The sequence below is a fragment of the Hypanus sabinus genome, chromosome 3, assembly GCF_030144855.1.
Source record: "Hypanus sabinus isolate sHypSab1 chromosome 3, sHypSab1.hap1, whole genome shotgun sequence".
NCBI classification, from domain to species: domain Eukaryota; kingdom Metazoa; phylum Chordata; class Chondrichthyes; order Myliobatiformes; family Dasyatidae; genus Hypanus; species Hypanus sabinus.
The window spans coordinates 8,191,391-8,218,143 of NC_082708.1; the positions used below are offsets into that span (position 1 = coordinate 8,191,391).

Consider the following 26,753-nt stretch of genomic DNA (forward strand, 5'->3'; position numbering starts at 1 on the left):
TGTGGCCACTGAGTGTAGAGCACTACAGAACAGAAGTAGGCTCTTTGGCACATCTAGTCTGTTCTGAATTATTATTCTGCCTAGTCCCATTGACCTGCACCCAGACATAGCCCTCCATACCCCTCCCATCCAAGCTTTTCCTAAGTACTGAAATCTGCATATACCTCTTCCACACTCTCACTACTCTGAGTGAAGAAGTTCCCCCTCAGGTTCCCCTTAAACATTTTGTATTTCACCCTTAACCCTTGAGCTCCAGTTCTCGTCTCAGCCAACCTTGGTGGGGAAACACCTGCTTGAATCTTCCCTGTCTATAATCTTCATCATTCTGTATGTCTATCATAGACTTCAGAGGAATTTAAGTTCTTTCTTGGTGAACTAATTTCATCCAGAGCCATTGTAAAGAGGACAGTGCTAAACATAGAAAAGTTTTATTTGGCCCTGAATATACATTAATTAACAGATTATATGAACTACATTGCTTAAATATTACAACAGAAAGCTCACAACAATAACACAATTAACAAAGACATTGCTTAATTCTAACTCTACTATCAACAACATCAAAGAAAATAAGGCTCAGTGTCTTGGCTCAGTGGGTTAGACAGCTGGGTATGATCCAGAAGGTTGTGGGTTCAAGTCCCTCTCTGCAAATGCTTTCCCAGAAACATCAACTGAAGGATGTGGAAATTTAGAGAGAGTGCAGAGGACATTTACCAAGATGCTGCCTGGATTAGAGAGCTTGTCTTATGAGGGTCGGTTAAGCAAGCTGGTGTTTTCATTTCTCTGACTTGGAGTCCAAAGTTGCAGCTCAGAGCCTGGAGCTGAAACACGGAGCTGGGGAACATTTCTACAACCCTTGCTGTTTAACCACAATCTCTGTCTATCCAATCAGAGGGAAAACAGGTTAATGTATTTTAGTTGGGATAAGAGAGTAAGAAATAGAACATGTTGGTGAAAGACTTTGATTCATTCATTATTTGTGGTCTAGCTGAAGGCTGAGAAAGGATCAATCTTGCTAGGCCAGGGGTTCCCAACATTTTTGACACCATGGACTAATGCCATTAAGCAAGGGGTCAGTGGACCCCAGGATGGAAACCCCTGTGAGCTCGACTGACCTCTCACCTAGACTAATGTGGAATGAAGATAATCATAAGATATAGGAGCAGGACTAGGCCTTTCAACCCAGTGAGTCTGCTCTGCCATTCCATCACGGCTAATTTATTATCCTTCTCAACTCTATCCTCCAGTCTTCTCTCCGTAACTCCTTACACTCTCTCAGCCAAAAACATCAACTTTTTATTCTTTTCCATAGATGCTGCCTGACTGCTAAGTTCCTCCAGCACTTTGCATGTGTTACTCTGGATTTCCAACATCTGCAGCATCTCTTGCACTTACATACCTATCAATACTCGTAGAATTTGTTGGTCTTTTTGCATGTTAGTCACCTCTCAACCATCAGGCTCTTGAACCAGAGGGGATAAATTACACTCGTCCCATCACTGAACTGTTCCTGCAGCCTATGGACTCACTATCTGATGTTCTCATTAAGGAAGGTACAGGAACCTCAGGACCTACACCACCAGGTCCAGGAACAGTTATTATCCCTCAAGCATCAAGCTCTTGCAGTAAAAGGGATGGCTTCACTAAACTTCACTCAGCGCAATACTAATCTGTCCCCACAACCCATGCACTCACTTTCAAGGATTCTTCATCTTATGTTCAATAGTCATTGCTTACTTGCTTATTTATTTGTTTGTTTGTTTGATTATCTATCTATCTATCTTAGTATTTGTAGTTTGTTGTCTTTTGCACTCTGGTTGCTTCTCTGGCCTGCTGGGTACAGTCTTTCAGTGATTCTACTGTGTTTCTTGTATTTACTGTAATTGCCCACAAGAAAATGAATCTCAGGGTAATATATAGTGACACATACATACTTCGATAATAAATTTACTTTGAGCCTCTGTTTTAAATGTCCTCATTGACTTGGCCTCCATTACTGTTCATGGCAATGAATTCCATAAACTCACTACCCTCTGGCTAAAGCTGAGAGAGTGTTAGTTAGGCAACACACAGAAAGTGCTGGAGGAACTCAGCAGGTCAGGCAGCGTCCATGGAAAAGAATAAACAGTTGATGTTTCGGGCTGACACCCTTCATCAGTAGGGGAAGAGCATTAAGCAAGTTCTAGCACACAGAGCCAATATTCACAATAAAAAATAACTTCACATTCCAGGATTAATGAGCAGGCAGGTATTAAATCAAGGTTAACAATAGTTGAAGACATTTCACAGTTTTGAGTATAAGCAGAAGATACTCCTGAAACATTCTATGCTAGTGAGGTATAACACTTTCCCTTTAAGAACCTTTACCTTTAAGTGCTTTGGGTGATAATGGTCAGTTGGTCACAGTGAGAACACATCACCCCCAGTGATGGAAACTGAACGGGTGAATGTAGAATATGATGTAACATTCCAGATTTGTTAAGGCACAGCAGATGGGCATGTTATGGTTACTGGGGCATTGTTGAGGAATGAGTACACCTCATGAATCTCCTGTCAGCCGAGCAGGTGCACGTGGAGGTACAGAAGACAGTGTGCCCATGCTTGAAGAAGCATTTCATTCTGGGTCCCACTCACCCATCGCCTTAAATGTTCACTCCTTCTCCGCCAGTGCACGGTGCCGGAAATGTGTACGACCGATGCAGTAACTACCAACAGCCTCTCCCAAGCCCAGAACGCCACTGACCAGGTTTGGAAGTGCCATTCTCAGTGTTTTGCACACAGATCAGGGGGGTGGGGGACTTCCCTGAAGAAATGGATTTCTCTCAGGGAGCTGAGAGATGTTGAACATCAAATCCAGTGGACATCCCATTCTTGGATACATTCGTGCCTACATTTTCTAAACTCCAAGAGAATTGGAGATGTGGTGCAAATGGGGGGAGGGCCAATTTTCTGCTGCTGCTGGTTGTGTGTCAGCGGGGCAGGGCTTTGGGGTTCTGATGTTACTGTCATTTATTCTTTGGGGTTTCTTGTTTCGTGGATGCCTGAGAAGAGTTAGAATTTCAGGTTGTATACTGTATACATTCTCTGATATTAAGTTGAACCATTTAGAGATCTGTTAGCTGGAGTCAGTGTTCAATGACAGTGCAAGAGGGAGTAGTGAGCTTGGACTTGTTAGACAGGGAATTTTCTACAGTCAGGGCCCCTCAGGATGGATTAGGAGAAGAGGAAATAGCAAGTTACTCATGGGAACAGTGCATTCTCCATCTTGTGACAAAATAACCCTTCTGACAGGCTGGCTTGTAACAGGTTAGGGAAAGGATCTTATCTGGCATCTCATCTGACAGCCAGTGTTGGGCGTGTCCTCAGAAAGCCTGCGTGCAGAAGACGAGTCCTTCATTGCCTCACACGCTGGTGGATGGTGACACATCCGTGATAGCTGATGCAGCGTGGCATGTTGGACAAATGACTCATCTTGCCCGAGACGGGGTCGATGCAGAGAACTCGGTCCGTGCCTTCTGCCAAAGCATCCTTCCCTCCCAGGACATAGATCATGCCACCGCAGACCGTCAGTCCACTGTTCTCCTGTGTACCACAGAAAGAAGAGATCAATTTTTTTATCTATTGTCACCCAACCTTCCCACGCCGTCACAGGAGAATATACTGACTGGTTGCGTCATGGCCTGGTATGGAAACACCAATGCCCTTGAACAGAAAAGTGAAGTTTAAAGAACATTTTTTACCAGTCAACAGTACATCGCTGTACAGAACCCCAAGTTTCATTTCCCTGTGGGCATATACAGTAAATTCAAGAATCAATGAAAGACTGCATCTAACAGGAGGAACTAATGACCAGTGTGTGTAACGCGTTGTAATGGCTTCTCTGTAATGTTCACTGCTGAGGTAACGGTTTCTCTGTAGCAGCAAAGTTTGGGTTATGGCTGGAGATAACAGGGCTGTGGTATGCATGTTAGCCTGTCAGAGATTGTTGCTCTGTCCTGTGAATCCGGAGGGAGAGTTTCGCAGCTTTTGCCAGGGAGAGATGAGGAGAGAAGACGTGATTGGAGAGATTGCTTGTATTTGCACAGTAAAGGACAATTACTGTGCAAATACAAACAAAAAAGCCTACAAAAAGTAGTGGATATGGCACAAACCATTGCAGGAAAATCCCTCCCCACCATTGAGCACATCTACAAGGGGCACTCTTGCAAGAAAGCAGCATCCAGTATCAAGGAACCCCACCATCCAGGCCATGCTCCCTTCTCACCGCTGCCACTGGGCAGGAGGTACAGGAGCCTCAGGACCCACACCACCTGGTTCAGGAACAGTTATTACCCCTCAACCATCAGGCTCCTGAACCAGCGTGGATAACCTCATTCACCCCAACACTGAACTGATTCCGCAACCTATGGACTCACTTTCAAGGACCCTACAACCCATGTTCTCAATATTTATTGTTTATTTATTTACTGTTATTACTATGTCTTTTATCTTTTTTATATTTGCACATTTTGTTACCTTTTGAACATTGGTTGTTTGTCCATCTTTGCGTACAGTTTTTCATTGATGCTATTGTGTTGCTTTCTATTTACTGTGAATGCTCACGAGAACATGAATCTCAGGGTAGCATATGGAGTCATAACTGAACTTTGATAATAAATTTACTTTGAACACTTCCCACTTCTTTGTTCCCTCCTGCTTATCACAAAACACGTTATGGATGGAAGTAAAATGGAGAGCTATACACGAGGGAAGGGTTAGATTGATATTTGTTTATTTGTTATGTGCTGTGTTGTATGACATAGGCAGTCATGGTTTTTCCAGGACCATGTTTGTTCTTGGCAGATTTTTCTATAGAAGTGGTTTGCCATTGCCTTCTTCTGGGCAGTGTCTTTACAAGATAGGTGACCCCAGTCATTATCAATACTCTCCAGAGATTGTCTGCCTGGCATCAGTGGTCGCATAACCAGGACTTGTGATCTGCACCATCTGCTCATACGACCATCCACCACCTGCTCCCAGGGCTTCGTTTGACCCTAACTGAGTGCTAATTAGGTACTACACCTTGCCTAATGATGATCTGCAGGCTAGCAGAGGGAAAGAGCACCTTATACATACTTTGGCAGAGAGGCATCTCCACCCCTTATAATTGGTTAAAAGGTGGAGACAACGTCATGGGCCGATGGGCCTGTATTGTGCTAACTGTTCTATTTACCTCTAAATTGGTTTGATCAGTCTTGGTGAACTTACCAGAGGTCCCGGAACATCGGTCAGCACTGTCCAGATGTCCTGCTTTGGGTCGTACTTGTACACCGAGTCCATCAGCCCTCCCATAACGTAGAATGAATCATTCAGGCTCACTGCATTGATGCACCTTTGAGCAAAGGGAGTAGATGTCGTAAAGGTCCATTCGTCCTTCAGGGGGTCGTAGCTTTGTACCTACGAAAGGAACACATGGAATACGTTCAAAAGGAATGTATGGTGTATCTGGATTTGATAAGGATCCTCAAGGTAGTCAACAGGCATAGCATTCAGAAGGTGTGGATACGAAATGGCTTGCCCACAGAAGGCAAGGGGTGGTAATAGATATAGAGTGGATGTGTAAGGGGTGGTTCCTATAATGAGGGAGTCTGGGACCAGAGGACACACCTCAGAATAGAGGGAGCCCATTTAGAACAGAGATAAAGAGATGATTGCTATAACCAGAGGCTGGGGAGTCCATGAATCCATTGCCTGATTTAAAGATTAAAGATTAACCTTATGGTTCATCTATAGCGTGTATGGTATGTTTTCTTTTAGTGGGGGGGGGGGGGGGAGTCTAAGACCAGAGGGCACAGCCTCCGAATAGAAAGACGTCCTTTTAGAACAGAGATGAGGAAGAATTTCTTTGGCCAGAGGGTGGAGAATCAGTGAAATTCATTGCCACAAAAGGCTGAAGAGATCAAGTCACTGGGTATATTTAAAGCAGAGGTTTTTGATAAGTCAAACGTTACAGGGCGAAGGCAGGCGGATGGTGTTGAGAGGGATAACAACTCAGCCATGATGGAGTAGTGAAGCAAACTTGTGGGCCAAGTGGCCCAATTCTGCTCCGATTTCTATGCCCTCATGGAGAGTTTTCTCCCTGGAGCTTGCTGACTAATGGTGCTCCACGGCGATCTGTTCTGAGACCTCTGCTCTTTGTCATTTTCACAAATAACTTGGATGAGGAAGTGGAAGGGTGGGTTAGTAAGTCTGTAGATGATATGGAGGTTGGTGGAGTTTTGGATGGTGTAGAAGGTTGTCGTAGGTTACAACGAGAGGATGCAGAGCTGGGCTGAGAGTGGCGGACAGAGCTCAATCAGAAAAGGGTGAAGTCATTCACTTCCGAAGGTTGAATTTGAAGGGAGGGCACAGGGATAATGGCAGGATTCATCACGGTGTGGAGGGATGATAATGATATAGTGGTAAGCATGACTCCTTTCCAGTTTGTTGTCCCACGTTTAATTCCCGGCCATCGCAGGCTGCGGAGTTTAAGAGTGGAATGGTGGCGTACCGGTCAGTGTAATATTTCACAGTACCAGCTGTACGATCAGGGTTCAATTCCTATCTATGTCTTTCTGGAGTTTGTACATTCTCCCTGTGACCACATGGGTTCCCTCCCAGTGCTTCCATTTCCGAAGGCGTACGGGTTAGGGTTGGTAAGATGCGGGCATGCTATGCTGGTGGGCTGCCCTCAGCAGATTCACGATCCAAAAAGACACGTTTCATGGTACATTTACATGTTTCTATGTACAGGCGACAAATAAAGCTAATCTTTACCCAACTAACACGACTGTCTTTTCCCCAGTGCTGGCGAGTCCAAAACAAGAGGACGCAGGTATGAGATGAGAAGGGAGAGGTTTGAAAGAAACCCGAGAGGTAACATCGTTACACAGAGGGTGTCTGTAAGTGGTTGAGGCAGGTACAACTGTACCACTTCAGAGGCATTTGGAACAGATTTACGAAAGGGAGGGGCAGGGAGGGTTGTTGGCTGAAGACGGACAACCAGAACAAGCAGGGTCAGAACAGACTAGTTGGCTTTAAAGGTCTGTCTCCGTACTGCATTACTTGATGGCTGACGATTTGAACATTACAAGTTGAAAGTCAGAATGTCCATTTAGAATGTTAAATCCGCATAGGACTGACACAATGCAAGGTGGGGGAACAGGAAGCACAATGAAACAAGAGGGCTCGAGGAGTACCAGCATTGGAGCTAGGAGAATAGTATGTGGGTAGTGAGACGTTGGATTTAGGGGATTCAGTTCAATGGTAAGGAAGGCAAATCCAATGTTAGTGTTCACTTTCAGAGGATTGGAAATATTACAGCAAAGATGTAATGATGAGGCTTTATAAGGCATGGGTCAGACTGTAGTTGGAGTATTGCAAACGGTTTTAGGCCCCTTGTGTAAGAAAAGATATGCTGGCATTAGAGAGGATCCAGAGAAAGTTCAAGAGAATTATCCCAGGAATGAAAGGGTTAATGTATGTCGGGCATTTGATGGCTCTGGGCCATCAATATTGAAAGGCTTAGACAAGAGTGGATGTGGAGAGGATGTTTCCTGTAGAGGAGGAGTTGAGGACCAGAGGACATGACTGCAGGAAATTGCTGGAGGAACTCAGCAGGTCATGCAGCCTCTATGAACAGGAATAAACAGTCTACATTTCAGGCTAAGACCCTTCATCAGGAATGGAAAGGAAGACACAGAACTAGCTGGGAGGGGAGGGGAAGGAGTACAAGCTGGAAGATCAAACCACAAACAAGAGAACATCTGCAGATGTGGGAAATCCGAGCAACATATACAAAATGCAGCAGGTCAGGCAGCATCTATGGATAAGAATAAATGGTCAACACCATCGGTACTCATCCCGAAAAGTCGACTGTTTTCTCTTCTCCGTAGATGCTGCCTGGCCTGCTCAGTTCCTCCAGCATTTGTGTGTGTTGCTTAAGCTGGAAGGCCAGAGCTGAAGCCAAGAGGTTGGGGGTAGAGGGGATGAAGTGAGAAGCTGGGAGGTGATAGGTGGAAAAGGTTAAAGGGCTGGAGAAGAAGAAATCTGACAGGAGAGGAGAGTGGACCACGGGAAAAAGGGAAGGAGGAATGGCACCAGGTGATAGGAGGGTGAGGAGAAGAGAAGTCGTAAGTGGGAAGTCATGGTGGGGAATGGAAGAAGAGGGAAGGATGAGGGGTAAAACACACTCGATTCTTAGCTTGAGCCTCTTCCTCATTGGTCCCTCCCAGAATTGTATCCATACCGAGATCATAGAAGGAGCATACTGGACTTTGAAGTGAAGGCTTGTGTCTTACCTTGTTGGAATTCAGTTTATCAGTGAGCGCTCCGCCAATGACGTGGACCTTGTTTAAACAGGCGGTTACTGCCGCTGAGCTGACAGCTTCCAGTAAAGAAGCCCGGTATTTCCAACAGTTCAACGTAGCGTTGTAGCATTCGACACTGGACATCCTGCTGAATCCATTAAAACCACCCACAGCATAGATCTGCAGAGTTAGAGAGACAGGCAAAGTTCAACGTATACACGTCACCGTGGGATTCATTTTCTAGTGGACATACTCAATAAATCTATAGAATTATAACCGTAACAGAATCAGTGAAAGACCACCCAACTAGGGAGTTCAACCAGAATGCAGAAGACAAAAATCTGTGCAAATATAAAAGAAGAAATATTAATAATAAATAAATAAGCAATAAATAGCAAGAACCTGAGATGAACAGTCTTTGAAAGTGAGTCCACTGGTTGTGGGAACAGTTCAGTGATGGGGCAAGTGAAGTCGAGCGGACTAATCCCCTTTAGTTCAAGAATCTGATGGTTGAACTGCTCCTGAACCTGGTGGTGAGAGTCCTGAGGCTCCTGTACCTTCTTCCTGATGGCAGCAACAACAAAAAAGCATGGTCTGGGTGGTGGGGGACCCTGATGATGGACGCTGCTTTCCTGTAACAGTGTTTCATGTAGATTGGCTCAATGGTTGGGAGTTTAGTATTGGTGTGCGGGAAGTCATCCCCTCTGGTTTAGGAGCCTGATAGCTGAAGGCTAATAACTACTCCTGAACCTGGTGGTGTGGAACCTAAGGCTTCAGTACCTCCTTCCTGTTGGTAGCAGAGAGAAGACAGCATGGGCTGAATGGTGGGGGTCCTCAATGAAGGATACAGCTTTCCTGGGACAGTGCTTCAGGCTCAGACGCCACTTTCCTCCCTCTTCTAGGACACGGAGCCAAAAACTTGCAGATTAATCTCTGGGAAGGTACAACGTATTTAATCTTAACCTTCCCTGTCGACCACAATTGTCAGCAATACAAACAAGGAGATTCTGCAGACGCTGGAAATCCAGAGCAGCACACGCAAAAAGCAGGAAGAACTCAGCAGGTCGGGCAGCATCTTTGAGGGGAATGAGCAGTTGACTTTTCAGGCTGACAGAAATCAGAAGTGCAAAGTAAGGGGACAGAAGCCAGAGTAAGGTGGGGGCGGGAGGGGGCACTGGTTCTTCTAAGCTGTGCGGCAGTAACTGAAATGCTCCCGTGCACGTAGCCTTTGTTTCCACCCAGCTGGAACTGGACGCAGCTAGAAAAAGTTACAAAACACGAATGATTTTCTTTGAGGCACTCTATTCCACTATTACCTTCAATTAAAATCAGGAGCATCTTATTTTTCGATTTTCATTCTAAATATTCATGGTATGCATGTTACAAAAAGTGCGTTTAAAGTGCCGAGCAGTTTTCAGGCTGAGTAAAAATTTCCTGCTCAGTGCAACGGTTGGTTCGCACCGCTGTGAAGAAATTAGAGGGAATGCTGGGGGGAGGGAAGGAGTACCAGCTGGCGAGAACAGGTGAGGGGGAAGGGGTGATGAACCGAGGAGCCGGGAGGTGATAGGTGGAAAAAGCAAAGGGCTGAAGAAGAAGTCATTGTTGCCAATTATCAGCTTGAAGAAAGTGGCCTTCTTCAGGGAGGGCACCAAGTAGAGGTGTTGGGAGGCCATACTTGCAGAATCGCAAATAGTTTTAGACACCTTGTTTACCTATTTATTTGTTTGTTTAGTGATACATCACGGAACAGGCCCTTCCAGCCCAGCAACCCACCTATCTAACACTCGCCTAGTTTGTTCATTTGTTATGTGCCTTTTCGTCATGTGATGTAGGCGATCATGGTCTTTCCATGACCTTGATTGTTCTTGGGAAATTTTTCCACACAGGTGGTTTGCCATTGGCTCCTCCTGAGTAGCGTCTTTACAAAACAGGTGACCCCAGCCATAATCAATGCTCTTCAGAGATTGTCTGCCTGGCGTCAGACATCGCATAACCATAGCCTAATTATAGGACAATTTATAATGACCAATTAACCTACTAACTGGTACTTACGTGAACTGTGGGAGGAAACTGGAGCACCCGGAGGAAACCTACATGCACATGGGAAAAAACATACAAACTTTCTTACAGAGGACACCGGAACTGAACTCCAGACTCCGATGTTCTGAGCTGTTAAAGGACCACATTAACCACCATTGTACCGTGGTGCCCCAACACGTGTCATTGGAAGGATGTGATTAACTGGAAAGAGTGCAGAAAAGATTTATGAAGATTTTACCAGGATAACAGCACCTGAGTTATCGGGAGAGGCTGGCCCGGCAAGGCCTTTATTCCTTAGGATGTAGGAATATAAAACTGACAGAGAAGTTTAAAATGATGAGAAGCACACACAATGTAGACAAATAACCATCTTTTTCCTCAGCTGGGGGAGACTAAAACTCAGGGACACTGGCTTGGCGTCAGAGGGGAAAGATTTCGAAAGGACCTCAGGAGCAACTTTGTCACCAAGAGGGTGCTGAGTATATGGAACGAACGGCCAGAATAAGTGGTGGAGGTAACTACAATACCATTATTTAAAGAGCACTTGGAATGGTACATGGAGGGGAGGTCTTCGAGAAATATGGGCTGAATGCAGGAAACTGGAACTGGGTGAGCACGAAGGGTTCAAGGGCTCATTGGGCCGAAGGGCCTGTATATGTTCTGTTTCGTTTCATCACTCGAAATTAATTGCCATGGGCATACATACCCAAGGTGTATGTTCCATTTCTGAGAAAGGTTGTACAGGTTGTAAAGGTTGTAAAGGTTCAGGAACAGAATGCTTGAAGGGAAGTAGCTGTTCTGGAAGCTGGTTTTATGGGACTTTAGGCTTCTGTACTTCCTGCCTGATGGTAGCAGCGAGATTAGGGCACGACCCAGATGACGGGGACACCTGGTGATAGATTTCACTTTCTTGAGGCAGCACCTCCTGTGGATGTTGTGTAACTCTGTGATTCCAAGTCAATGTGATTGAGTCTATGCACACCTTTTCCACGTGACAGGTCCCTATTCACTGCATTTTCTCTCAGATAATTTACCCTGCTCTTATAGGGAGAAATTGCTGTAGTTTCAATCGTATGCCTTGCCACCCCCACTATTTGAAAACTTGTTTTTGAGGGTAAACTGATAGTTTGCTGTGAGCCCAGATGTACTGGGGCACCGTGGTAGCATGGCACTATTACAGTTTGAGACAGAGTTCAGAGTTCAATTAAGTCTGTACATTCTCCTCGTGGAATGTGCGGGATTTCTCCAGTTCCTCTGGTTTCCTCCCACAGTCCAAAGACATACTGGTTAGTAGACTAATTGATCAATGTAAACTGTCCTGTGATTAAGCTAGGGTTAAAGCAGGGGTTGCTGGGCCAGGCGAGGCCTATTCCATACTGTATCACTAAGTAATTATGTCCTGCTCTGTCTCCAAATCACTACCAACTGACAAACAGCAAACAAAATCGATCAGTGAAAGCTACAAGTGACCTTTGACTTCTGCGGGATTTCCAAACCTTCACTGCCTATACACCAAGAACTCCTCGGTGTTACCCATAGGCAAGCAGGTTCCAACTTTTAAGAAGCAAGAGAATGCTGATGCTGGAATGCAGCTCAGACAGCATCTGTGGAGGGGAATAAGCCGTCAATGCGTCAGGCCGAGACCCTTCATCGGGACACACAGTGCCTGAACCAGGTCTCAACCTGAAAGGTTGACAAAGGTCGCCAACTTTTGATGTCCTCAGGAAGCTACAGAAATTCAGCATGTCCCCATTACTCTCGCCAATTTTTAATTGATGCACCATAGAAAGCATTCTGTTTGGATTCATAACGGCTTGGCATAGCACGTAACCACAAGAAACCACAGAGAGTTGTGGACATACCTCAGCACACTATGGAAACCAGCCTCCCCTCTTTACTTCTCGCGACTTCAGTAAAGCAGCCTGCCCATCGCAGACATTCTCTCCTCTATACCCTCCCTTCAGGCGAAAAATACAAAAGCCTGAAAACAGGTCAAGGACCACTCCTATCTCACTGTTATCAGACTCTTGTACAATGAGATGGACTCTTGACCCTCATAATCTACCTTGTTAACGATCTTGCACTTTATCTTTTATCTTTTATCTGGACTGTTATTATTTTACCTTATTCTACCTCAATGCACCATGTAACAATTTAACCCGTTTGAACAGCATTCAAGGTGAGCTTTTTACTGCATTTTGGTACATCGGACAATAATAAGCCAAACAAAACAATCACTTCTGCCCCCCCCCCCAAAATTCCTGTACAGATGCTGCTCGACCTGCAAAGTTCTCCCAGCAGATTGTTTCTGATTTCAGCTTGATGCTCTTTGTTTGAAGCTGATCCCTTCAGTTTCTATCATTCCGTGACCTTAAACATCTCACATAACTCACATGCACTCTCACTGGCCACTTTATTTGGTACCCCCTGGATGATAAGATGGACGCTTCTGCTGCTGCTGTAGCCCATCCACTTCAACAGTTCAACATGTTGTGAGTGCTGAGATGCTCTTCTGCACACCACTACTGTGACGTGTGGTTATTTCAGTTACTGTCACTTTCCTGTCAGCTTGACCCAGTCTAGCCATTCTCCTCTGACCTCTCTCATTAACAAGGTGTTTTCACCCACAGAACTGTCACTCACAGATGTTTTTTTCCTTTGCTTTTAAATTTTAGGGACCATTATGCATGAAAATCCCAGGAGATCAACAGTTTATACTTAAACCACCCCGTCTGCCACCAATGACTGTCCCACTGTCAAAGTCACTTAGATCACATTTCTTCCTCATTCTGATATTTGGTCTGAACAACAGCAGAATGTCTTGACCATGTCGGCATGCTTTTGTGCATTGAGTTGCTGCCACATGATTGGCTGATTAGATACTTGCATTAGCGAGCAGGTGTACAGGTGTATCTAATAAAGTCTGTGTCAAAGTCAAAGTAAGTTTACAATTAAAGTACTTGTCATCATGTACAACCCGGAGGTTCACTTCCTTGCAGTAATTTACAGGAAAATAAAGAAATACAGAAGAATTTAAGTAAAACTATAAAGACTGCCAAACAACCAACATGTAGGATATGTCAAATTGTACAAAATACAATATAAAAAATAATGCCGAGACGAGTTGTAGAGCATGCTGGTTGTGGAATAAGGTCAGAGTTGAAAAAAATGAAGTTATCCACACTAGTTTGGAAGCAAAATGCTTGTAGCATAGTAACTCTTTCCAAACCTCGTAGTGTCAGACCTAAAGCTCCTGCCTGGTGGTAGCAGTGAGAAGAGAGCATGACCTGGATAGTGGTGGGGCCTTGCTTTACTGTGGCAGTGCTCCCTGCAGATGTGCTCAATGGTAGGAAGGGCTTTGCCTGTGCTGGACTGGACTGTATCCGCCACTTTCTGTAGACCTTTCCATTCCTGGGCATGGGGGTTTCCACACCAGGTCGCAACGCGAGCACGATTAAAAAAAAGCTGACTGCAATTTATACAAGACCTCATGACAGCTGAAGGAGAATGAGGGGAGATTTGATACGGGTATACAAAATTACGAATGATAAAGACAGGGTAAAAGCAAGCAGGCTTTTTCCACTGACGTTGGGTGAGACTAGAACCAGAGGTCATGGGTTAAGGGTGAAAAGTAAAATATTTAAGGGGAACCTGCGGGATAGCTTCAGTCAGAGGGTGATGCAAATGAGGAATGAGGAGCCAGCAGAAGTGGTGGATGCCATTTCAATTGGAACGTTTAAGTTTGGACAGGTCTATTGAAGGGTTATGGTCCAGGTACAGGTCAATGTGAGTCAGCAACATAATAGTTTGGCATAGAGTAGATGGAATGAAGGGCCTATTTCTGTACTATAGTGCTCTATGAAAAATAAAAAGTCTCCTTGAGCTGGTGGTACGTGTCCTCAAACGTCTGCATCTTCTGCCCGATGGGGGAGGGGGCAGAGAGAGAATGACCAGGAGGGGCAGGGTTGGGTGGGGGGTCTTGATGCTCTGATATTTTAAATGGAAATTCCATTATGAAGATTATAAAAACTGAGAGGAATTCCATGATGAGGATTGTGAAAACTCGGGAACTCCATGAAGAAGACTGCGAAAAATCAGGGGTGGGTAAATCGAACCGCGATACAAACTGGCCACAGTCCACCTAACTAACGGGATGGATGCTTCTTTGATGCAGAGATGGAGTGGCCACCAGTTACGCCAATACCATGCAAGTTGAAGAGTCCTACCTTGCCGTGTAAGGCTACCATCTTATGCCTATATCTTCCTTTATTCAGAGGTGCCACTCTCAGCCAGACATTGAGGAGGGAATTATACATCCACACGTCCTTGCTGTACAAATGTCCACCTGAATATTCCAAAAAAAAACTATGTTGGAATTGCAAATGGTTTGTTGGCAGTTAATCTGATTAACCATTCTAGTTCTCACCCCAGCCCTCTCTAACTATTACCTCCTTCACTTCACCTTAAAAACTTTAAACCACTTTTTATAATGCTGTTTACATTGTAAATACATGCTGGTTTTTATGCATCTGTGCATATTTTATTCTATATCCATACTTGAACTTCTAACTTATTTTATACTATATAATTGGTGAATGTTGCTGTGTTTTATTGCATGTTTTGATGTGGGATACAAATTACAATGCAAGATAGAAAAGATACTTTTTAAAAAGGGCAATGGTATGATAGTCATGGGGGATTTCAATATGCAGATAGATTGGGAAAAAACTATGTTGGTGCTGGATCCCAGGAGAGATTTTGTAGAATGCCTTCGAGATGGCTTTTTAGAGAAGCTTATCATTTAACTCTCTAGGGAAAGGCAATTCTGGATTGGATGTTGTGTAATGAACCAGAATTGATTGGGGAGCTTAAGGTATGTTTAGGAGGCCGCGATTATAATATGATGAAAGTCACCCTGTAATTTGAGAAAAAGTAGATAAAGTCAGATGTATCGGTATTGCAGTGCAGTAAAGGGAATTACAGAGATATGAGAGAGAAGCTAGCCGAAGTTGATTGGAAGCGGGCACTAGCAGGGATGATGGCAGAACAGCAAATGCTGGAGTTCCTGGGGCAATTAGGAAGGTGTAGGATCGATACATCAAGGATGACAAAGTATTCTAAAGGCAGGATGACACAATCATGGCTGATAATGTAGCAAAAATTATTGGGATGTTGAGGGGACTCAGAAACTTTTAAAACCCCACAGAAGGCAACTAAAACGCCATAAGGAGAGAAAAGATGAATGTAAACCTGCCAAGAGTGCAAAAAAATATATACCAAATGAGTTTTCATTTGTACAGAGTTAAAAGAGAGGCAAGAGTAGATATTTCACTGCTAGAAAATAACACTGGAGAGGCAGTAATGGGAGGCAAAGAAATGGCAGATGAACTTAATAAGTATTTTGCATCAATCTTCACTGTGGATAACACTAGCACTATGCCAGAAACAATAGGCAGAAGTGACTATGGTTGCTTTTACTAAGAAGAAGCTGCTTGGAAAGTTGAAAGGTCTGAAAGTAGATAAGTCACCTAGATCAGATGGACTACACCCCAGGGTTCTGAAAGCGGTGGCTAAAGAGATTGTGGAGGCATTAGTAATGATCTTTCCAGAATCACTAGATTCTGGAATGGTTCCTGAAGACTGGAAAATTGCAAATGTCACTCCATTCTTTAAGAAACAAGGGAGGCAGGAGAAAGGAAATTATATGCCAGTTAGCACTTTAGTGGTTGGGGAGATGTTGGAATCCATTATTAAGGATGAAATTTTGAAGTACTCGGAAGCACATGATCAAATAGGTGAAATTCAGCACGGTTTTCTAAAAGGGGAAATCTTGCCTGCCAAACGTGTTGGAATTCTCTGAGGAAATAACAAGCAAGATAGACAAAAGAGAGTCCGTGGATGTTCTTCACTTGGATTTTCAGTAGGTCTTTGACAAGGTGCTGCACATGAGGCTGCTAAACATGATAAAAGCCCATGGTGCTACTGGAAAGGTACTAACATGGATAGACAATTGGCTGATAGGCAGGAGGCAAAGAGTGGGAATAAAGGGATCCTTTTCTAGTTGGCTGCAGGTGGAGTGTCACAGGAGTCTGTGTTGGGACAGCTACTTTTTGCTCCTGCTGTGTTTCCAGTTGTCTGTTTTTATTTAAGGTTTCCAACTTTTGCAGTTTTCCCCCCTCTTTTGTATATGCAGATACATGCCAAAACACATTCCCATGTGCATGTTCCAATACATTAACATGTTTATAGACACAGAATAAGATTAACTTTCACACATGCATATTCATGAAGCAGGCATTTACTTTTACTATTGAAATTTACAGTATTTACTGTACTGTTGCCACAAAACAACAAATGTCAGAAATAAAAGATACAAGCAATTCTGCAATGCTGGGGATCTTGAGTCAAATACACAAACATGCTGGAGGAAATCAATAAGCCAAGCAGCATCTATGGCGGGGAGTAAACAGTCCATGTTTCAGGCTGAGCTCTTTCACCAATCCCGATGAAGGATGTTGACCCAGAATATTGACTGTTTACTCTCCAGCACCAGCTGTAAGATCGTAGTTTAACTCCCACCCTCTGTATGGAGTTTGTACATCCTCCCAGTGACCATGTTGATTTCCTTTGGGTGCTCCCGATCCAAAGGCAAACGATTTAAAGTTAGGGAGTTGTGGACACGTTATGTTGGCACTGGAAGTGTGGTGACACCTGTAGGTAGACCCCAGCACAACCTCGCTGATTTGATTTGATGCAAACAACGCATTTCACTGCATGTCTCAACGCAACTGTGACAAATGCACATAATCAGGATGTCAGGGTGGATTCCCTCAGTGGACAATGCCTGGTATGACTTTGTTTAATGTGAGGAGGCTGGTGCACAGCCAGCCACCTCATGGCCCTTGACAGATCAGGGTCAGGGACCAGTGGCATGGAGTGCAAGACTAATGGGGACATTGCCTCAAGATTCAGGGGAGAAGATTTAGGGCCAAGATGAGGAGAACCATTTTTTTTCCAGAGAGTGGTCTCTGCCCAGGGAGGCAGTTGAGGCTTCCTCACTAAATATATTTAAGAAACAGTTGGATAGATTTTTACATAGTAAGAGAATTAAGGGTTATAGGGAAAAGGCAGGTAGATGGAGCTGAGTTTATGGACAGTTCAGCCATGATCTTATTGAATGGTGGGGCAGGCTCGATGGGCTGGATGGCCTACTCCTGCTCCTATTACTTATTTTCTTCACTGCTACAGCCTTCCTCCACTTTCACTGTCATTGTGATGTGTTATCATCTTCCACCAGCTCCACTGTTGAGGTTTTCATTGTCTGGGAACTCCCCCGTGATCTACCGCCGTGGGTGGCCCTGGCAGGAGCTAAGCTCCAGGCAGTATCACTCTCTGCATCTCAGGAGCTCACGCCTCTCCACCGAGACAAGGTGACGACCCTCAGAGAATTCAACACCATCGTCCCCTCGAAACATTTACATATCAACACAGCGCAAGACTCACACGTACATGTGTGTAAGCAGTAATTGTTGGCCGGATTGTCGACCCGGACCGGCAGAGGCCTCACCATTACGCAGTAATATATTCATATAGGCATGCTCCAAGACACACACTCAGGGGCTACGTTATCAGCTGCCTCCTGTGGCCAATGAGTGTATACTCGTGGTCTTCTGCCACTGTAAGGGTAAGCCTTCTGCTTCTAAGAGGACGAGATGAGGGATCAGAAGTGGAGAGAGGGAGCAACTTCAAGCTTCTGGGTGTCAGTATCTCCAAGGACTTAACCTGGTTGCAACATATTAATGCGACTATAAATAAGACGAGACAGGACGCACATTTCATTAGGAGTTTGAGATTTGGTTTGTCATCTAAAGCACTCAAAAACTTCTACAGTTGTACTGTGGAGAACATTCTGACTGGCTGCATTGCTGTCTGGTATGGAGGTGGGGTGGTGGGGGTTAACGGCACAAAACTGAATTTGTAGAAACTTGTAAAATTCGTCAGCTCCATCATGGGTACCAGCCTCTGTAATATCCCAAACAGCTTTAAGGAGCGGTGCCTCGGTAGGTGGTGTCCATCATTAAGGACCTTCACCACCCAAGATATGCCCTCTTCTAATAGTTACCTCCAGGGAGGAGGTACACACTGAAGGCACACACTCAGTGATTCAGGAACAGCTTCTTCCCCCTCGACCATCTGACTTCTAAATGGACATTAAACCCATGAACACCACCTCACTACTTTTTTGGAAAAGTTTAGTTTTTGCACTATTTATTTTATCTATTTACTGTAATTCAGTTTTTTCTATATTATCATGTATTTCATTGTACTGCTGCTGCAAAGAAAGCAAATTTCACATGTGCTGGTGATATTAAACCTGATTCTGACTCTGTAGCCCATCCACTTCAAGGTTCAATATGTTGTGAGTTCAGAGATGCTCTGTTGCACACAAGTACTATAACAGGTGGGTATTTGAGTTACTGTCACTTCCCTGTCAGCTTGATCCAGTCTTGCCATTCTCCTCATTAAAAAGAGATTTCTGCCCACAGAACTGCCACTTGCTGGATTTTTCTTCCCCACACCATTCTCTGTAAGCTCCAGGGATTGTTGTGCATGAAAATCCCAGGAGATCAGCAGTTTCTGAGACGCTCAAACCATCTCATCTGTCCACCCACTGTCAAAGTCACTTAGATCACATTTCTTCCCCATTCTGATGTTTGGTCTGAACAACTGAACCTCTTGTCCGTGTCTGCATGCTTTTATGCATTGAGTTCCTGCGTCACTTAAGATTCGAGACCCTTTCATACCACTTTCAGTACACAAGGGTAGAGGAGAATGAAATAATTGTTACTCTGAATACAATGTGGAACAAGCAAAACACACAAGATAAAGAACAATATAATGATAATAAAACACAATAAATGTAAATACCTTAGATAACTTATACATGTGACTGACTGATTAGATATTTCATTAATGAGCAGGTGTACCTAATAAAGGGGTCACTGAGTAGATATTATTTTGGAGACTGATAGCATACTTGAGGGTTTGTGCATACACGGTGACTTGCAGGCCAGACTAACCTGACAGGAAGATGTCATTCTTCAGAATGCAGACAGCAAACTCTGACTTGGTATAGTCCGGTATCTTGGCGAGCTGGGTCCACTCGCCAGTGCTGGGGACGAACCGTTCGGTGTACGGCAGTGACGCCCAACCCTTCTTGTCGCAGCCACCCACCACAACGATCACCTCCGCCACGTTTGCGAACCTGGGGCAAAGGAGCAAGCAGTTGGGATTAGGCCTGGTGACGGGAGGGTGGAGCGCCTCTGCTGTTGCTCCTTGTCGACATGGTGATCAAACAGATGCACAGCTTTGTGCTCCCAACGATCACAGGTACTTCCGAGGGCAGTCAGTCAAGTGTGAATTCACAGACGTAGAACATAGACAGGTACAGCACAGGAACAGGCCCTTCAGCCCACAATGTTGTGCCTAACCAGTCAAATTAGTAATCAAATGGCCAACTAAACTAATCCCTTCTGCCCACACAATGTCCGTATCCTTCCATTTTCCTCACATTTATGTGTCTATCTAAAATCTCTTAAAAGACTTGAATGTTTCTGCCTCTAACACCACCCCAGGCAGTGCATTCCAGACATCCACCACACCGTGTTAACATTACTTGCTCCTCACATCTTGTTTGAAATTACACGTTACACCTATTTGTGTTGTGGGGTGGAGGTATAAGGCACCTCTTCCCTCCCCTAGCCTGCAGGTCACCCTTGGGCAAGGAGCAGCACCTGCTTAGCCCCCGATCAGGGTCACGTGAAGCCACGGGAGCAGGTGGTGGATGGTGGTATGAGCAGCCGGTGCAGATCACAAGTCCTGGTTATGCGACCACTGACACCAGGCAGACAATCTCTGAAGAGTATTGATAATGGCTGGGGTCACCCATCTTGTAAAGACCTGCCCAGAAGAAGGCAATGGCAAACTACTTCAGAAGAAAAAATTGCCAAGAACAATCACGGACAAGTCATGATCGCCCACGTCATAGAATAAGGCACACGATGACAAAGACGATATTACATCTATCCTGAGATTTATGAGGATGTTACCAAACGTCATGGACTGAACTATAGGGAGAAGTTGGACATGCTGGGACTTTATTCTTTGGGGTGTAGGGAAATAGAAGCTGCCTTTAAAGAGGTGTATAAAATCAGGAGGATCATCAATAGGCTGAATACACTCAATTTTTATCTCCACAGAAAGAGAATCAAAAACTAGAGGGTACAGGTTTAAGGTGAGAGTAGAAAATTTTTTTAAAGGGAGCTGAGGGGAAACTTCTTCCACACAGAGGATGATCAGTACATTGAACGAGCTGCCTGAGAAAGTGGTTGGGGTGAGAATAATAAAAACAATGAGAAGACACTTGGATAGGAAAGGGTTAAAGCAGGGGCTCCCAACCTTTCTCATGCCACAGATCAATAGCATTGAGCAAAGGGTCTGTGGACCCCAGCTTGGAAACCCCTGGTTTAGAGAGATGCGGAGAAATGGGTTCCATTTATAAACACGAGAGATCCTACAAATGCTGGAAATCCAGAGCAACACACACTCAAAATGCTGGAGGAACTCAGCAGGTCAGGCAGTATTGAGGGAAGTGAACAAACAGTCGATGTTTCAGGCCGATAAAGGAAAGGGGAACACACCAGAATAGAAAGCGGAAGGAGTACAAGCTGGAAACTGATAGGTGAAGCCTGGTGTGTAAGGGAGGGGGAGATTAGGTAAGAAGCTAGGAGGTGATAGGTAGAAAAGGTAAAGGGCTCAAGAAGGAGGAATCTGACAGGCAAGGAGAGTGGACCACGGGAGAAAGGGGCAGCAGAAGCAGGTCAAAGGCAAGTGAGAAGAGTTAAGAGGCCAAAGTGGGGAACGGATACAGCAGAGTAACAGACCTTTCCGGCCCAACGAGCCCTCACTGCCCAGTTACTGTACAGCCATGTAACCAAGTAACTTACTGCCCTGTATGTCTCTGGAAAGTGGGAGGAAAGTGGGACACCCGGAGAAACCCACAAGGTCACAAGGAAAATGTGCAAACTCCTTATAAACAGCAGTAGAATTGAATCCAGGGTGCCGGCACTGTGGAAGTATTACGCTAACCGTTATGCTAGATGCCAACCCAAAGTTAGATGGTCATCTTGGTCATCATGGCTGAGGGTCCCGTTTCCATTCAATTTTGTTCTATGACCTTATTGCCAGCACACTCTGTTCTAAATGTAGTTCCTACTGTGCAAGTTGCAGTAAGGCAAGGGTTAAGGACAACATCTAGGCAAGAATGACTGGTGATGTGTAGTCAAAACCAAACAGAGGAGACCTTTGAAGTGGGGCCGATCTTGCTTCAGATCGACAAATAAGAATGGCAAGCAAGGGAAAGTCTGCAGATGCTGGAAATCCGGAGCAACACACACACAACATGCTGGAGAAACTCAGCAGGCCAGGCAGCTTCTATGCAAAAAGTACAGTCGTCGTTTCCAGGCTGAGACCCTCCATCAGGACTGAGTCAGACCTGAAACGTTGACTTTCCATAGATGCTGCCTGTCCTGCCAAGGTGAGAATGATTGAGGCAATGTGTAATCAGCCTAGAAGAGCACAACTTCCCTTTACAGAGAAGGGGGTCCTGGAGACAGATGAGAATACAGGAATACAGGAAGAATGTGAAGAACAGCAGAAGGAAGAATTGCTTTAGTAACAGCAAAATATCATCGATCGTCAGCTTGAAGCTGTGATTGATTATGTCTCTATTGTGAATGGCGACTGATCTTGCAAGTAAGGAAAGCAAACACGTACAGTTTATCAAATGATCAAGATATGTAACTGATAAGTAAATTCTGTATAAAAACAGCAGTTTCCTGTTCAGAGCAGAACAGTGTGGATGCAGGGGCTCTAGTATTCTCTTTGGGCCTGCAATGGACCTATTCGCTACTTTAGCCTCCGCTGGATCCACGCTTTCAGTCGGCGGTTCTTCAACTCTCTCATGTCCTACAAGATTCAGAAGATCGCCTGTTCACAGAACCTGTCGTCTCCAATGCCAGCAGGCACAGACCCCTGCAGCCGCAGATTCCAGCCTTGACTGACAGCGCCTCCAGGCTGGGACTTCACACGCTGCCGCTGGAACCCCCGTCTCCCCTTGCCCCACCACCACTCTGCAATCCCGTCTCTCTCAGGTCCCACCGCCAGCTCTTGTGGCCTCGAAGAGTCCATCTTCCTCTCACCCCACCACCCCTGAACTCTCCCCGCTCCTCTGCAGAGATCCCACCCCTGCAAAAACTCACTACAGGGAGGTAGCACCATCGAATTTACGGGAGAGGTTGGGGGGGGGGGGATGTCTGCAATCGAGTAGATCCATAGCAGCCAGCCAGCTAGTTTAAATAACGTTAGATATGCTAAAGAACGAGTGACACCCGTTAAACTCACCTCAACATGTCTTTTACATTTTAACACTCCATGGGCAATAGAAAAGTCACTGTTGCAAACAGTGCAGCGAGCAACGCTGTCACTATTTTTGACCCCTATTGGGCAGGAGTACACTTTAGTGTAGTCTGGGGTGAAGTCGGTTTTATATTTTCTTTTTTCTCTTGGAACACTCTGCCATGGTGCGCTCTCTCTCTCAAAAAAATATTTCCGGGATGTTGTATATAATTTGCGGGTGTCAGGGAGACTCCCGGAACTTTCGGGAGAGGTGGGATGCCTGCCTCTGACACTACCAGCCCCCTTCCCCCCCCCCCCCCCCCCCTCCGGTCCCAGCTCTCACCCATGCCGGGTCTTCACCATCCCCTCCGACCTTCCCCTCTCTGAGACAGAAGGTTCTGTCCTCGGCAGGGGCCTCCCCTTTGTCCCCCACAACTCAGTGAGCTCCACACCCGCCATGTCGCTGAGCTCTTCTTCCGCTGCCTCCGTCTCCGTTCCTACTTCTTCGCACCGATGACCCTTTCTCCCGTCTTCAACCCTCCTCCTCTTCTTGGACACCCCACCCTGGTCTTCTGCCTTCTCTGGACCTCTTCAGTGCCCTCCCCAAACCTTCCAACTCTGACTCCTCATCTCTTTTTCTCTCCAGTCCTGCTAAAGGGTCTCGGCGCAAAACGTCGACTCCACTCCTTTCCATAGATGCTGCCTGGCCTGCTGAGTTCCTCCAGCATTGTGTGTGTGAGTGTGAGTGTGAGTGTGAGTGTGTGTGTGTTGCTAAAATAAAGTGTGTTTCAGTCATAAGACTTCGAGTGTTCGGGCCCTGTTATTAGATACTTAATTATCAAGAAGGGCACTACTTACTTCCGTGGCCTTGTCCTGGGAGTCGCTATCTCACTGCCAAAGATGTGGTACTTCCGAGCCTCTTGGAGCAGCGGGAAACATTCCTTGGAGTTCAAGATCAACTCGTCATTTTCCACCTTCTCAACAAAATATATGGGGTCCAGGAGGGGGATTCGAACCAACTCCAGCAGTTCTTTGAGCTCCGACGTCCTGCCGGCGACATCGTGCCGCACCCACCGCATGACCGCCTCGAAGACGGTCTCCTCCTGGGCCACGGCTAAGAGGTCGCTGGACAGGTGGTCGAGGAGCTCCCTCTTGGGCACCTGCAGGAACTCGTCGTGCTGCGTCACCTCCTCAAAGCTCTCCATGAGCAGTTTCTTGCTCTTCTCCGACAGGGCCGGGATGGAGAAGCTGTTAGCGAAGCTCAGGATCCCCAGGCAGTTGCAAGGGTCCAGTTGTTCCTCCAAGAACTTCTCACAGCTGCCCCTGAGACCCGACATCTGGAAGAGATCGGCGGCCTCCAGCAGGCCCTGCACGTTATCCTCGTGGATGTTCTTGCTCCCGCCGTACATGTAGTCCAACATGCACTCCATGGTGTCCGCCGAGACCCCTTTGATGTCCACGACGCCCTGCCGGCTCTCCTTGAGGCCAATGCAGAACATGGTCCAGAAGTAAATGCTGTTGGCAGAGAGGACGGCACGGTGGCAGTGGAACTCGCGCCTCCCGACGCGAAGCACGACGTCGGTGAAGAGCCTGCGCTGGCAAAAGGTATTCATATTTCTCAGGATCTCCTCGGCGTGGCATGTCTCCTGGCGGTGGTCTGTGCTGAGGGCGTCGCAGGCGATTTGCGATTCCTTAGAACCATCTTCTCGCGTGGTGCAGCCAAACCCCATCCCCGGACACCCTTATCGCCAGACACCTGAAACACAGATTGGGTCGTATCTCAATAGGTGCATTCAGTGTCGGGGAAGTGTATACAGTATACTTTCCCTTCGCAAACATCCACGAAAATGAATGACAGTTAATCGTTGGAACCTCAAAGCCCCTCCGCTCCCCCCCCCCACGCACAAGCAGCAGCAAGACAACCTTATCCCCCCCACCACCAGCAAAAAAAGCACCCGCACCCTCCATCGAGGGCAATAAAGGCACAGTCATGCAGTAATTGTACTCCAAAGACGACTCGTTAACCCGGTGGTTCGACATACCACAGGCTTCCCTCTCCCTACTAAGGTAAAAGGGGAGTTTCGCAGTGAGAATGGAACGGTAACAAACTCGCTGTTTCATGGTGTTAAAATTCCTGTCACCTTCTAGAACATTCGCAGAAATGCAGCACAATTCCACTTTCTTTCTTAAAGTCAACCACTTCCCTTTAAGATTAAAGACCTTTAAAACTCCTGAACTGTGGAACTTAATGCCTAAAACTATGAGGGATGCAGACTCGGGTGACGCTTTTAAACACCGGCTCAAAGCCCATTTATTTAACTTTGCTTTTAGCATCATCCCTGATAAAGGTGGCAGAGTTTCGTCATTGAAACGTCGTTTAAAATCGATATCTGTACCCAACTGGTTACCAGAGAAGAATTTATTCATCATACACGCCAGGAAAGCACTTGATCCTTTTTTGTACAAAAACTTCTTTTTGACTTTTATTTTGACGCTTGCATTTCATCCATTGTAAAGCATTTTGAACTACGTTGTCGTTATGGGGGTCTCGGCCCGAAACGTCGACAGTGCTTCTCCCTATAGATGATGCGTTCCACCAGCATTTTGTGTGTGTTGTTCTATAAATAAAGTTATTACTATTAAAAGAGATTGACGAGCGATCTTTCAGAAGCACACAAAATTATGAGAGGCATAGATTGGGTGAATGCAAGCAGGCTTTTACCCTTCAGGTTGGGTGAGACTAGAACTGAGGTCAAAGGTTTAGGGCAAAAGGTGAAATATTTAAGGGGAACCTGAGGGGGAACTTTTTCCACTCAACAGGTGGTGAACGTGTGGAACAACGTGCCAGCAGAAGTGGTGGTTGTGAATTCAATTGCAATATTAGAGAAGTTTGAATAGTTACATGGATGAGAGGGGTACTTTGGTCTATGCTCCATGTGCAGGTCGCTAAACACCAGGCAGGTATCGACTGGATTTTTTCTCATGTTTGCACCTTATCCTATTGTGAAGCACTTTGAACCACATCATCTGTATGAAAATGCTCTATAATAAGTTATTATTAATAATAAATAATAGCTTTTCTTGCACTATGCCATCTTACTCCATGTGTACAGGTGCACGTTCAGAGCCCACTTTAAGGCAGATAAAATATTTTCAAAGGAAACCGGAGTACAGCCTGGACTGGAGGAGATGTCTTTTGAAAAGAGGTTCAGTGAGCTAGGGCAATTCTCTTTGTAGTGAAGGAGGATGAGAGGTGACTTGTAGAGGTGTAGAAGATGATAAGAAGCATACAGTGGGCAGGTAGATATTTTTTTTCCCTGGGTGAAAACAGTTAGTATGAGAGAGCATAATTTTAAAGCAATTAGAAGAAGATATAGAGGGTGATAGAAACATAGAAAACCTACAGCACAATACAGGCCCTTCAGCCCACAAAGTTGTGCCGAACATGTCCCTACCTTAGAAATTACTAGGCTTACCCATAGCCCTCTGTTTTCCTAAGCTCCATGTACCTATCCAAAAGTCTCTTAAAAGCCCCTATCATATCCGCCTCCACCACCATTGTCGGCAGCCCATTCCACGCACTCACCACTCTCTGAGTAAAAAACTTACCCCTGACATCTCCTCTGTATCTACTTCCAAGCACCTTAAACCTGTGTCCTCTTGTGGCAACCATTTCAGCCCTGGAAAAAAGCCTCTGACTATCCACATGATCAATGCCTCTCATCATCTTATACACCTCTATCAGGTCACCTCTCATCCTCCGTCACTCCAAGGAGAAAAGGTTGAGTTCACTCAACCTATTCTCATAAGGCATGCTCCCTAATCCAGGCAACATCTTTGTAAATCTCCTCTGCATCCTTTCTATGGCTTCCACATGTCAGTTTATTTTAAAACACAGAGTGGTGGGTTTGTGGAAAGCACTGCCGGGGT

The 26,753-nt window shown here is 45.5% G+C and overlaps 1 protein-coding gene across 2 annotated transcripts in view; it reads right to left on the reverse strand.

The window, feature by feature from the left end:
• Positions 1-426: 426 nt before the first annotated feature.
• Positions 427-26,753, reverse strand: part of LOC132391031 (kelch-like protein 24) — a 68,286-nt gene continuing 41,959 nt past the window's right edge. For both annotated transcript variants that reach the window (XM_059963671.1, XM_059963669.1), the window contains exons 2-7: positions 23,682-24,579; positions 19,448-19,632; positions 14,594-14,712; positions 8,319-8,507; positions 5,248-5,436; positions 427-3,582 (exon numbers count right to left, since the gene is read on the reverse strand). In XM_059963671.1, the coding sequence (XP_059819654.1) occupies positions 3,394-3,582; positions 5,248-5,436; positions 8,319-8,507; positions 14,594-14,712; positions 19,448-19,632; positions 23,682-24,553 (1,743 nt within the window). In that variant the 5' untranslated portion in view covers positions 24,554-24,579 and the 3' untranslated portion in view covers positions 427-3,393. The remainder of the gene's footprint in view (positions 3,583-5,247; positions 5,437-8,318; positions 8,508-14,593; positions 14,713-19,447; positions 19,633-23,681; positions 24,580-26,753) is intronic.